General features: G+C 38.5%; 1 protein-coding gene across 8 annotated transcripts in view; it reads right to left on the bottom strand.

Annotated features, from left to right (window-relative positions):
• Scaf8 (SR-related CTD associated factor 8) overlaps window positions 1–13,913 on the bottom strand; it is a 177,328-nt gene that overhangs the window by 136,872 nt on the left and 26,543 nt on the right. For all 8 annotated transcript variants that reach the window (XR_003835293.1, XM_021186088.1, XM_029471345.1 and 5 more), the window contains 2 exons: window positions 11,658–11,741; window positions 8,397–8,441 (listed from right to left, as the gene is read on the bottom strand). Coding sequence is in view for 7 of the 8 variants with exons in the window: in XM_021186088.1 (XP_021041747.1) it covers window positions 8,397–8,441; window positions 11,658–11,741 (129 nt within the window). In the remaining variant the exon portion in view is untranslated. The remainder of the gene's footprint in view (window positions 1–8,396; window positions 8,442–11,657; window positions 11,742–13,913) is intronic.

Below are 13,913 nucleotides of genomic sequence, written 5' to 3'. Positions count from 1 at the left end.
CCCAACCCTGGCTTTCTTTTTCTTTATTCACTCCATCTATATGAGTATTTTGCCTGTGTGTATGGATAAGAGGACACAGATTATTCCCTGGAAATGGAGTTGCAGGTGGCTATGAGCTGACATGCAGTTGCTGAAAATAGAGCCCAGGGCCCCTGCAAAAGCACTATCAACCAGAGCCATCTCTCCAGCCCCAAGAAAACTTGCTTTTAAAACACGTTAACTAAAACAAAATCACAACCACAAAGGAGGATGTACTTCTAGGTATAATTAGGTCCAGTATTGCACTCAAATTTATTTTCTTGAAATCACTGAACAACTAACATAAAACACTTCCTGGGACTCCACATATTTAGAATACTGCACAAACCCTGCACAGATCTGTAAATACAGCTTTCCTTTTTTAAAAAGTTTCTTGTTGGGGGTTGATACTCTGCTATGTATTGTAATGCTAAATTCCGTACCACAAGGTCAAGGTCTACTTGAGAATTCTCAAGTTTACAAGCTTTTGTTGTGCAAACCTTGTTTCTTGATTCAAAACTACAGGCTAAATAAAATTGGCTACAACCAATTACTGGAGGGATTAGAGGTGGGTGGGTTTGGAGTGACCTGGTTGGGGGGTGGAGAAGAGTGAGAACTGAGGAGAGGCCAGGAGAGGGAAAAAGGAAGAATGAAAGAAGCTGCCATGAGGCAAGAGTAGCCATGAGCACGTGGCCAGAAGAAACAGCAAGTATCTGGGGTTCACTGCTGGGGAGGTAGCAAGGGAAGCAGTTAGAAGAGTAGATTTGGGGTTATCCCAATAATTGTAAAAGTCAAATAACCATACACAGTCTGAGCCTCACTTATTTGTAAGTTAGCCAGGGATAATCTTAAATTGGTTGTACTACAGTTTCTTGTTTTAAAGTACACATTTTAAAATACATTTTAAAAGTTTTACATATAAGTGAAAAATAAAATCCTTAGGCCCCCATTTAATGCTGTTTACAACCAACCCAATGAATAATTTAACCCTGTGAAAAGTCTAGTGGATACTTAATACGGTCCTCCAGATTTCCTTACTGCTCTTTATCAAGAGAAATTTAAACACTTATTCAAAGAAACTGTTTCTAGAGTTTTTCTTTTTCTTTTTTCCTTTTTCCGCTATTAAGTGTTTGCCATAGTCCACAAAAGGTGGTAAGGTGATAATAAGGGTGCTGTTTGAACATTTATTATCTTAAGAAACTGAAAAGTCAAAATAACACCTGTTTAAAGGTTGCTCTTTTTGAAAGCCTGAAGTTTCTCCTCATGCCTACCCACCCTGGTACTTCCCTTAAGTTCATGTATCTGGCCAAAACTATATTCCTTAAGCACTCACATAGCTCCCTATCCAAGCAATACATTTCAGAAAAAAGAATTTTAACTTAATGAAAATGAAATCCACTTGGTTAAAAAGAAAATATGCCCACTGTTACATATTAAATAATGATTTACTGACCCCATGTTAACATTTAAATAATCTAACATAATGGATTTTTCAGAAAGAATTAAAAGTTAGGATTTGCAAGTTGCTAATGAGACACTGAATAATAAGCAAAACAAGTTATCAATGTGGTTTTTAAAGAGTATTTTCCTTTGACTTACAGCAAACTCTGATGACAAATTCCCAATGCATTAGTGCCCACCCCAAACAGCTACCTCCAGGAGCACTGAGGACTAAGGCTTCAGAAGGGCAGCAGCCCTTGAGACAAGCAGCACAGCACCCAGACAAATTCTTCCTCCACCATCAAAGGCCACATGAACACACTGCAGGCAGTTTCTCACACTACTTTATGACATCTTAGCACACATAGAAAAGCAAAATATTTTAATGGTTTTAAATAATTTAACTCTAGGTAAATAAATCATAGATACTTAAAAATTTTCAAAAATTCTCTCAGACTGAAAGTAAGATTTCTAAGCCTCCCCAACATTTTAAATCTGAATTATTTTGTTGTTGATGGCGTGGTTTGTTTGTTTGCTTTTAAGACCCAGTCTCAGTATGATGCTGGACAGGGCTGGGAGCTCATGATCATGAGTTACATCTCCTGAGTAGCTGGGATTTTAGGGATGCACCATCACGCCTCACCTCTGAACAATTTACCATGTTAAATTAGCTGAGACACCATCTTCAAAAATATTCCAGTAACTTTCAACCTCTCATGCTGCAGAAAAACACTCTTATTAAGAGAAAGGTAAAGGGTTAGAGAGATGGCTCAGCAGTTCAGAGCACTGACTGCTCTTACAGAGGTCATGAGTTCAATTCCCAGCAATCACAGGGTGGCTCACAACCATCTAATGGAATCCAATGCCCTCTTCTGAGAAAGAGGCAGGGGGAGGGGGATAAGGACAGAGTGACTATACCTTTAACTGTACTTGTTAGATTTGAATTATGTCCAAGTTGGCATCTGCAGCTAGCTATGTCAGTCAGGGTTGTCTGACAAGAGATCTCTTTAGGCAAGTTCAGCACCATTCTATGTAACATGTAAATACATGTCACTTGGTAATTCCATTCAAACGAGCTGCTGCTTTCACATATCAAAAGTCACCATTAAGGAAAACAAAAGGAGACTGGGGAAAATACAAGTGGCTATACCTGCACATAACTGAGTGATGCTGCTGGTGGCTATCCCAGGGTACAGTTAGGGCGACACCATGTGGGAAATTCTTCTTCTGTATATCTGAAAAGCTGGTCTATGAACTGTCAAAGTTTAGTGGTATAAAATTTGAATTTTGGGCAACTTTAGCTGTGCTGTTAATTTTGGAAGTATTATCCATGTGTGTTTGGTTATAGAAACTAATATTCTGTAAATAATTAAAAACAAAAGTCATGCTTATTTTAGCAGCAATCAAGGACAAAGCAAAGCCTGGCTGTGCTTACCTGGGCAGACAAATGCAAGAGATTAGAAAGAGGCAGCCAGCTTTAGTTTTACTACAAGAAATGAATAGCAATTACACAAGTCTTGTCCTTATAAAAACATAGCCGTGTGTCCATGACCACTTTCTGTATATGTACATATGTACTTCATAATAAAAAATAAAAGCATTAGGCAAAAGCATCCCATCATAACTAAGTAGGACAAAGTGTATATGAAATATAAACTGAAATAGTGTGGCATTTAGAACTTACCAAAATGAAGGCAAAGAAATTTTACTAAAAATTATGTGTGGACAAGGAACCTATGGAAGGACTTCCTTTCAAATTACCTAAATGCCCCGATCTTTGTGCATCCATCCAAGGGTGAAGACTATGTATACAATCAAAGTCAATCTTCACTAAGACTGGATGATACATAAAAATGTACACATCTAAACGGGGAGAACAAAAGTAACTACAACACTTGTTCAAAAAAGATTACCATTCTCTCTGAGAGAATAGCAAAGGGTGGAAAAAGAAAAGTAGCAAAGGATGACCAACTAACTGCTTTAGCTTCATTTTCACACATACTTGTAGGCTGAAGTTAAGTACACACCCTGGTGTCGCAGAGTACCAGAGCTCTGGTCCCTGTACACGAACTAGTAGCCACAACTGGTCCTAAGTGCAGCTTTAGAGATCCAATGCCTCTGGGCTCTAAACACATGCACAAATGTGGCATACAGAAACAGACACATGCATGCATAATTAAAAAATAAAAACAGGTACTTGCATAAGATCAAGGTTTCTGGAGGAGTATTTCATGGCAAGAGTATTTGTCATAATTTTCTTGTTTCCCATGTCTGCCTCATGAAAATGACAAGTGAGTCTCTTTGATTACTGACATAACCGTAAGGAAATTTAAAGGTTAGTAAAAGCCCAAAGAATTCAACTTAGGCAGTAACAGTAAGTTGACAGACTATTATCAGAACCTAGAAAGAACACATGTAGGCCTAATGGTAGCTAATAGTAGCTACAATAGCACTAAATGCCTCTCACTAAAACAGAGCATCCAGACTTCATTAAAACACAGAATGCTGAGTGACAGCCCCCTGGACAAAAGAGGCAAATGAATTCGTGGCAGTTATATAAAATGGTAAGCTTCATGTGGACAAAAAGGAGCTTGACTAACCATAAAAATTCCAGGAATGGAGCTAAACAGACTTCTCTAGTGCATTTCAAACTGGTAAGTAGCACAATGGTTAGGTATAGATAATAGAGAAGTCATCAAATCATGGGATCTCCAATTCAAAATTAATTTTGTAATTCACAATAACGAATGTAAGTTGATTTTTTTTTTTTTGTAATGCAAACACAGGGGTAATATAAGAGCTAACTCGAATAGTACTGCTAAAAGTTATAGGTCCTTAGTGTCTGATGTTCTTTGCTTCAGTCTTATAAGAGTAGATAGGATGGCCAGATGGCTCAGCCAGTAAATGCATCTGCCACCAAGCCTGAGTTTCATATGCAGGCCCCACCTGATAAAACTGACTCCAGCAAGTTGTCCTCCTCTCCACCTATACTGTGACACACACACTCACACACAAGTAACTATGTAAGTGTGTAACTTAAGAAAGCAGAGTTATCAGAACACACACTGTTTTCTGGCTGCAGTATTCTAAGCAGCTGTCCCATAAGAAGTCAGCTTTAATGTTAACTTTTCATTTGTCACCCTCATCCATCATTCTATCTATGGAATTTTAATGACTAACATATAGAGCACCATACATAACATCAAGTGGTTACCATAACAGAAACATTATCACCCCACCCCACCCCAAAAAATGAAAACCTGCATTTACCCCACAACTAGAACATGAAATGTTCTCAGCCACTTTATCTGGAAGTCAAAAGGGACTGAGATGCTTGTCAGTGTGTGAATGCTTAAGCAGTGGGACAATCGACAGAATCGAGGCAGAAAACAAAAGGGAGGGAACTACTTCATGCATAGAATCGAGCTAGTACTCAAGAGTGACGCTGAGCTCAGAACTACCACAAAAGGCTAATTCTACCTGCCTAACATTCTCTATAAAGTTAAGCCAGTAATGTATTGGTTTTAAAATTTTGGGATTTTTGGATTTTTAGATTAGGTATATTCTGTTGTCACCCAAAATAACTGAAAGTTACAAGCAATCTGTGTTATTAGGGCATGTTGTTCACTGACCTAATAACACATGAGTTATTACTCTAAGATTAAATACTCCATAGCTCAGTCTATAAACGATATAAACAAAGCACCTCACTTCTCCCCAGGCTAGCTTCTTCACCTGGACTGGAGAACAGTCTTACTGAGTCTTCCCCACATCCTCAACTATCTATCTTACTTGATCAAACACACTTCCACCGCAATCCCATCCACCAAGAACCATTTATCTCTAAGGTTTTTTTTTTTTTTTTCCATGAAACCTGACTACTATGCAAACTGACTTCTCTATGAGGAGCTAAATTCTCAACCTGGACCTGGAGGAAATGCACATCTCAGGCTCGTCCCCAAATTCACAGTGACAATGCATTCCAGCAACATTCCCTATACATTTCCCACACAGTCAGATTGAAGAGTGCTGGCTGTGACATTAGACCCTTTAAGAAGTCTTACGCTTTGATGTTGGCGACTGGTTTGCTGTAGATCGCTTTTATCATGTTTAGGTATGGGCAGAGAGGCCCCTTGGTCTTAGTCTTGCAAACTTTACATGCCTCAGTACAGGGGAATGCCAGGGCCAAGAAGTGGGAGTAGGTGGGTAGGGGAGTGGGGGGTGGGGGATGGGGGACTTTTGGGATAGCATTGGAAATGTAAATGAAGAATAATAATTAAAAAATGAAAAGAAAAAAGTATTCCGCTGGTGGAAGTGTTTAGTCACTAAGGCTGCACTTTACAATTTGATTTCCTTTAAATCTTATCTTTATCTAAACTACTCAATCCCAAAAAGATTAACCAGTATTTTATAGAGAAAACAAGATCTTTAAAAAAGGAAAAGGGCGCTGACAAGATTTTGCTGAAAGGACCCAAATATAGCTGTCTCTTGTGAGACAATGCCGGGGCCTAGCAAACACAGGAGTGGATGTTCACAGTCAGCTATTGGATGGATCACAGGGCTCCCAATGGAGAAGCTAGAGAAAGTACCCAAGGAGCTAAAGGGATCTGCAACCCTATTGTTGGAACATGATGTACTAACCAGTACCCCGGAGCTCTTGTCTCTAGCTGAATATGTATCGAAAGATGGCCTAGTCGGCCATCACTGGAAAGAGAGGCCCATTAGACTTGCAAACTTTATATGCCCCAATATAGGGGAATGCCAGGGCCAAAAGAATGGGAATGGGTGGGTAGGGAAGTGGGGGGCGCTATGGGGGACTTTTGGGATAGCATTGGAAATGTAATTGAAGAAAATATGTAATAAAAATATTAAAAATTTTAAAAAAAATGGAAAAGGGGGTGGAAAGATGGCTCAGTGCTTAATTAAGAACATATACTGCTCTTCCAGCACCCATATGACAGCTCACACGTGGCTATAGCTGCAGCTCCAGGAAATCTGATGTCTTCTGTCCACCGTGAATATCAGTCACAACACAGTACACACACTTACATACATGCAAGCAAAACACTCATACACATAAAAATTAAATAAGAAACTATAAATTAAAATTTTTATTTTCTTTAACTTTTATTTATTTAATTATTTAATTTGGTAGTATAGAATAGAGTTTATTTGGGGGATGGGAAGGGGAGTTGAGAAGGGAGTACAGGAACAGAAAGAAAGGAGACCAGCCACAGCACTTTTATTTTTTGGTTTGTGAGACATAGTCGCTATGGTGTTGGCCTGAGACTCACAGAGATCCAACTGCCTCTACTAAATGCTAGCATTAAAGATTTATACCACCACACCCAGCTAAATTAATCTTTGTTAAAAGAGGGACAGAAACAAAAATAGGTTATCAATTCTTCAAGACAACCCAATTTAAAAACACATCTGATTTTGGTCCTGTCACTGTCCATAATAAACTGCAACCTTGCTAAATGTTAATGCCAAGTATAAGTCAGTAAAATGTAAGTTTATTAGGTATAAGTCTTAAACAGACTTAAACAGACAATAGCACAAAGAACTACGAGGAGACGCTGAGACTCTAATAAAAAAGTTCATGTGCTAGAAAGTTTTGTGTCAACTTGGCACAAGCTACAGAAAGTCATCTGAGATGAAAGAACTTCAATTAAGAAAATGCCTCAATAAGTCCAAGCTGTAGGCAAGCCCTGTAGGGCATTTTCTTAATTAATGATTGATAGGGAAGAGCCCAGTCCATTGTGGGCGGTGCCATCCTGGCCTGATGGTCCTGGGTTTTATAGGAAAGCAGGAGCAAGCCATATGGAACAAGCAGCACCCCTCCCTGGCCTCTGTATCAGCTCCTGCCTCCAGTTTCCTGCCCTGCTTTCAATCATGTCCTGACTTGACTCCCCACTGATGATGAGCAGTGCAGTGGAAGCAGAAGCCCACTAAGCCCTTTCCTCCCCAAGTTGCTTTGGTCATGTTGTTTCATTAGAGCAATAATAATCGTAAGCTAAGAATGCAAGACCATTCATTTCAGCTTTTACCTGCCTTGTTTCCTCTGGGAAAAGCTAGAAGGTCTATAAAATAAGATGTAGCACTGCTTAATGCACTGGTGGCTCAGACAAAATAAATGAGGATAACAATAGCTGGGAGATGATAATTTAACTCATATTTAACATAGACACAGAGTTGCTCTCTAGCTTAAAGTGACTAGAGAGAACAATTTGTAACATTTGGGGGGGGGGGAATCAATCATAATGACTTATGATCTCTTTCCAAGAGAGAACAAATTTAACAAAAATATATACCTAAAGCTTACCATTTTCATGTGTATCAAAACAGTGCTTTCATTTTATTTCTCAATCAGAAATAAAACAACTGGAGTTACTTTTTGTCTAGAGAAGGAACCTGGCATAGTCTGGATGGGCATCTACTTGGCTGAGCCCAACCATAGCTTGCTGTCCTGACCATCTTCCTCCTACCTGGACAATGTCACGGACTACACTCTGCACTGTGTGCTTACACAATCCTACTTTACCAAGTGCTGGACTACACCTCCAGCTCCTAGAGTTCCTTTTTATGAGTCCATTAAAAGAACTTAAACTCAAAACATTTAATTTAAAGGAGAATATTAAGGGTTGGAGGATGGCTCAGTGGTTAGGAGAACAGCACTTGCTGCTCTTGCAGAGGACATGGGTTCAGGTCCCAGCACATATGGTCAATCATGGCCAACTCCATTTCTAGGTGATCCAGTACACACTTGGTACACAAACATACAGGTAGGTAAAACACTCATACACATAAAAAAAATACGTTTTAGGTTAAATCACATCCTTAAAAATAAAAAACTAATAAATAAATGAGAACATAAGCGTCAATACAAATCACGGCCCACTGAGCCCAGGTATTAAAGAGCGTATGTATGTACTTACTTTCTGAATGAATTTCTCAACACTTTGTACCACATGTTTATAAAACTGTAGAAAAAGAAAAAGAAAACATGATTCTAAAATCAGTTTGCTAGATTAACGTTTTCTGATAACCACAGGCTTAAGAAGAACTCCAAAGATCCATTAAGATAATAAATTTTAGTCAAACTTTTGGGATTCACATAATTCACCCTTACAGGAAACTAGCTCTTACATTGAATTTTTAAAGTAATCCTCTGAAGCACTTATGCACAGTGAATGTATCTAAAGTGTGTTACATAGAACCATTCTAGCTGGTCAGGGTAGTACATGCCTATAATCCCAGCATCAGGGAGGCTGAAACTAAGTGATGACAAGCTGGGGCAAATTTCAGCTATACAGTGAAACCTTGTCAAAAAACAAAAACAAAGGAATCTTTATGAAAGCACACTTTGACAAGTTGTACTGACAGCAAAGTACTGCTCACTGACAAACATTATGCTCTTTCCAGAGAAGAAAAAGTACCCACGTTCTACAGTGTCATTTTAATACCTAAATTAAGGACAATACTAGAAAAAGCAAGTAACTCTAACCAGTTAAAAAGCAAGTAACTCTAACCATTAATAAATGTGAGAGTCTGTTTCAACTGTAAACAGAGGAAGAATTTATGTACGTGCTAACAGTACATACAAAATTAAATGAGCTGCTTTCAATTATGAAAACACTTAGTTCAACATAAACCTGAAAGTAAATAGGATAGAAATTATGAACAACAAAATTTTAGTATGTAAATGGTAATGCCATGATTAGAACATTTCTCTTTTGAAGAACCTGAATTATACTTCCAGTCTCATGACTTCTGCTTTACAAAGGATAACCCCTGTCCTTAGACTGAAGAGACATGAAGAACTAAAGCTATAACACTGAAATGTATAAATGGGGTGACTGTAGCATATTAGCATAAAAGTACTTTATCCAAATAAAATTCCTATATATGATCTCAACACACTATGGTTTGGGGTGCTAAGAAAAGTCTACATTTTTAGGAGATTTAAATACAAGTATTAGGGACTGTTACCATTAATGACATCTGAAAGTCTTGGGGTTGCATGCATGTGTGCGTGAATGTGAATGCCCTGGATCTTAGACAAAAGGCTGACAGGTGATATGGGAGTAGAAATAAAGAACAAATAATTACTGACTGATGGAGCCAAGGGGTAAAACAGTGCTTATCAGAATCTACAACTTTTCCGAAACTAGATTTTTTAAAGGTGGTAATAATACACCTAACAATACAGTACACTGTAGAAATTGAGTTACTCTCAATTGACAAAAACCCCAATTCAAACTCTATACACTATTCATGTCTACTATTTTCTTCTGACATCTGAAAATAATGCTAGAACCTACACTTCATTGAATCTTTTAATTTAACAAGCACTCTGCTCAACAGCTTTTCATGAATTATACCAATTACTAATTTTTCAGACTAGTACTGTTGGTATTAACATACATGTTTACATATTCTTAGGACCATGATCCAAATAATCAGATCACTGGAGATGGTATAAACTACAAGAGAATATGTATACAAGAAAGCTTGTGCACACCAGACCTATCCTATCAGATGCACTTAAAACAGACAAACTAACTAACTTCTTTCAGAATTTTTGGGCTTAAATGTGCTTGTCACCATCTTTATAACTCATCTTTGATTCTTTTCTTGTTTTTGTCTTTTTTTTTTTTTACATAAAAATATGGGGGTTTACATACGTACTCACACAAATACACACACAAGTAAAGACTGGCAAGATGGCTCATCAAGTAAATGTGCTTGTCACACAAGCCTCACTGACTAAGTTTGGTCCCTGGGACCCACACAAAAGAAAAGAATACCTGCAAGTTTTTCCTCCGATCTCTAAGCAGGTGTTGTGCAGGGCACATGGGCCTGCACATGCACATACACACAGACACAAACTTTAATTTTTTAAAACTTTACAAAGATTCAAGTGAATTTCTACGGATTGCAGATACTAATAATTAGAAATGCGTTAGTTAATATGTTACTATATTTCAAAAGATAATTTACTAGCTTCTGGGTCTAGTTAGAGCTAATGTTTAATCACTAAATGTTCATGTTAGTACTTAATTAGAAGCAATCATTCAGTTTTAAGATCATTGCTGGAAGGAAGTCTTAGATCAGAAGACAAGAAATTATATATGACTGAACTTGGAAAGATTTTTTAAAACAAATCATGTGTTCATCTCCAGAGAGTCCAACCTTTCCTTGTGGTTCCAGGGTATGGATGAGTTAACAGGCTCAAAACTCACTGCATCAGAGCAATGCATAACTTCCCATGGTCTCTTCCTAAAATTCAAGTGCTTTATTCACTAGGAAGCCCAATTAGTTTTCATGACTTGTTTTCAGATCTATATACAACCAATAAGAGAAAAAAACCAATATACCAATTTTATTTCCAAGTCTCTTATGTAGTTATATTTAAGACTTTGCAGTCAGTGTAGTGACACACGCCAGTATTGGAACCCCTTTACTCTATGATGTAGTTATATATCCAAACACATACCTGTATGGTAAGGAAAATGCTTGTTTCAAAAATTATAAAAGATTGTTTTCTTTTTGGCTTTTTTAAAGGTTTTTTTTTTTAGGCTTACTTACTTAATTTTCTGTGTATGAGTGTTTTCCCTACATGTACATGTATGAACCAGGTATGTGCCAGTCTAACTAAATAGTTTATTTTCCTGCTGTTGTGACAACATCCTAATGAAAGCCAACGCAATACAGTTCTAGGTCAGTCTGTCATGTTGCATAGAGTGACAAGTTAGAATTTAAAGTAGCAGCAGCAACAACAACAACAAATGGTGGATGCCTGCTGCTACTCTACTCCAAGCTCTGTTTATACAGGCCAGGATGCTAGGTAGAGAACAGTTCCACCATCCAGCGTGGACAAGCTTTCCCACCTCAATGAGGTAATTAAGGTAATTCCCCACAGGCATACCCCAAGCCCATCTCCCAAGTTGACAATTTAATACCCACAGACTATCTCAAAAAAGGGGGGGTGGGGAAGAACACAATGCAGGAAGATGCCTGATACATCTACAGGACTCTATGCATGGCATATGCACATATTCTCATTCTCTCTCTCCTTACTCTCTCTCTCTCTCTCTCTCTCTCTCACACACACACACACACACACACACACACACACACAAGGGTTATTTTCTTTTAAAAAGACACAAAAGTAAAAAGTAGAATTTGTTACTCACCTTAATAGCTTTGATGGCTGCCTTTGTAATCTGGGTCATTTTTGCTTTAGAAATGGGTGGCTTATAGTCATTCAGTGAATACAACTGAAGGAAAGAGAAAAGCAAATGTTAAGTATATCACAAGTGCCTCCAAGCAACCATGAAACTACTAGAATTTCCATTTTTACATTCTCAATGAATCTTTTAAAACATCTTTAAAAACAAAAAAAAGTCAAGCTCAACAACACTAAGTATGGGGAGTGGGCAACTACAATCAGCTAAGACCTCACACTTGCTCTAGTGTAGTAAGTCAGAGGAAGAATGTAAAACTCACACACTAAGAATGCATGCAAATGCCAAATGGTGGGACAACTCTGCTGAAGAGCTGGCAATGTGGCTCAGTGGGGGGAGGGGATTGCCACCAAACCTAACAACAATCTGAGCTCATTCCCCCAGGAAGGACCTCTTCCATCTAACAAGTTGTCCTTCCACAGGCTCGCTATGGCATGTATATGCCTCCTCCCTGACACATGCACACTAAATGTACAAAACTAAAATACAACAGCGTGGCACTTCTCAACAGATACTAAGTAGTTACCACATGATCTAGCAAACTCTACTCCCAAATCCACACCTAAATGAGCTAAAAATAACCATTCACTTTACACTTTGTGTCTCTGATGCTGAACGTGGTGACAGACACCCTTAATCCCACCCAGTACTTGGGAAACAGAGGCAGGCTGATCTCTGTGAAACTGAGGTCAGCCCGTTCTACATAAGCAAATTCCAGAACAGGCCAGCTAGGGCTATATATAGTGAGACTCTGCCTCAAAAAAGAAAAAAAATATATTCATATAAAGTCGGTCAAAAACTCACTAAAGGCCAGGCATGGTAGTGCACGCCTTTAATCCCAGCATTTAGGAGGCAGAGGCAGTCGAATTTCTGAGTTCGAGGCCAGCCTGGTCTACTGAGTGAGTTCCAGGGCAGCCAGGGCTACACAGAGAAACCCTGTCTCGAAAAACCAAAACAACTCACTAAAAAAGTAGCAACAACCCAAATGACATGAAGTGATAGTATGTGTTATATGTATTAACTGAACTGTCAACCATAAAGAGGAATTAGATCCTTAAATATATAATACAAATGAATCTTGGAAACTGTTTAGGGAGAGGTGATATGTCTCATTTCTGAGTTCGAGGCCAGCCTGCTCTACAGAGTGAGTTCCAGGACAGCCAGGGCTGTACAGAGAAAACCTGTCTCGAAAAACAAAACAAAAAACCAAAACAAAACAAAAAGAAAAGAAAAAATTGGATGTAGCTCAGTGGAAGAACACTTGCCTAGCATGCTTCAGGCCCTAGGATGAATTCCAGGCACTGGGCAGATGGGGGAAACTTAGGATTAGCAGTTCTTTTGAAGGTGAAAAAAATATTCTAAAGTTAATTGTAATTATGGCTGCACAATGTGGTGAATAACCCAAAATGACCATATTGAGGTGGCTGACTTTATTGTGAAGTTGATCACAATTAAGCTTTTTAAAGCCAGGCATGGCAGTGCACACCTCTAAGCTCAGCAATTGAGAGACAGATGTAGGTAGGTCTAGGAGTTTGAGAAAAAAGCCTGGTCCATATTGGGTGTACCAAGTTAGCTACGGATATACAGTGGGCCTTAATGAAAGGAGAATCTCAAGGTATCTAATGGTTCAAAACAATCCACCTCTTGATCTGGTTTAAAACTCCTCATATAATGCTCAGAGAGAAAATAGTTTAAAAGACAGGGCAGAAAAATTAGACAATAGAGAACTGCAGTTAAATGAAAGCTAGCTAAAACTTCTGTTGTGTTCAGTGACACTATGGTGAAGACAGTATTTAAATGTCTATTCTAAACGTTACAACATATACCAGTCTAAATCACCCATGACCCACCTGGAGAACACTTAAATAAATAAGGCAAGTTCTCTTACCACAGTTATAGTCATCTTAAAAAAAGAAAACAAAATCACCACTCCCATCACCCCTTCCAATAGTTAAGAACTTCCCTCTGGGCAAAACAAAACTGTGCATTTTTTAAGGCACTGGCTGCTTCCATCAGCCAGGTCGGCCTCCTCTCCTCTGTTTTTGGCTCTTGCACTCTTCTCAGGTCCACTTAAAATGAGACTTATTCTCTCTAGTCTGTTCAGATACTTTCTCCCTGGGCCTGCCCACTAGTTAACATGTACCTCTCTCTAAACCACCAATGAGGAAGGCTTTTATAATCCCCAGTGCCAAGCTTCTCTTTATG

This window comes from Mus caroli, chromosome 17 (assembly GCF_900094665.2).
Source record: "Mus caroli chromosome 17, CAROLI_EIJ_v1.1, whole genome shotgun sequence".
Classification (NCBI taxonomy): Eukaryota; Metazoa; Chordata; class Mammalia; order Rodentia; family Muridae; genus Mus; species Mus caroli.
This window is presented reverse-complemented; position numbering and strand designations above follow the sequence as displayed.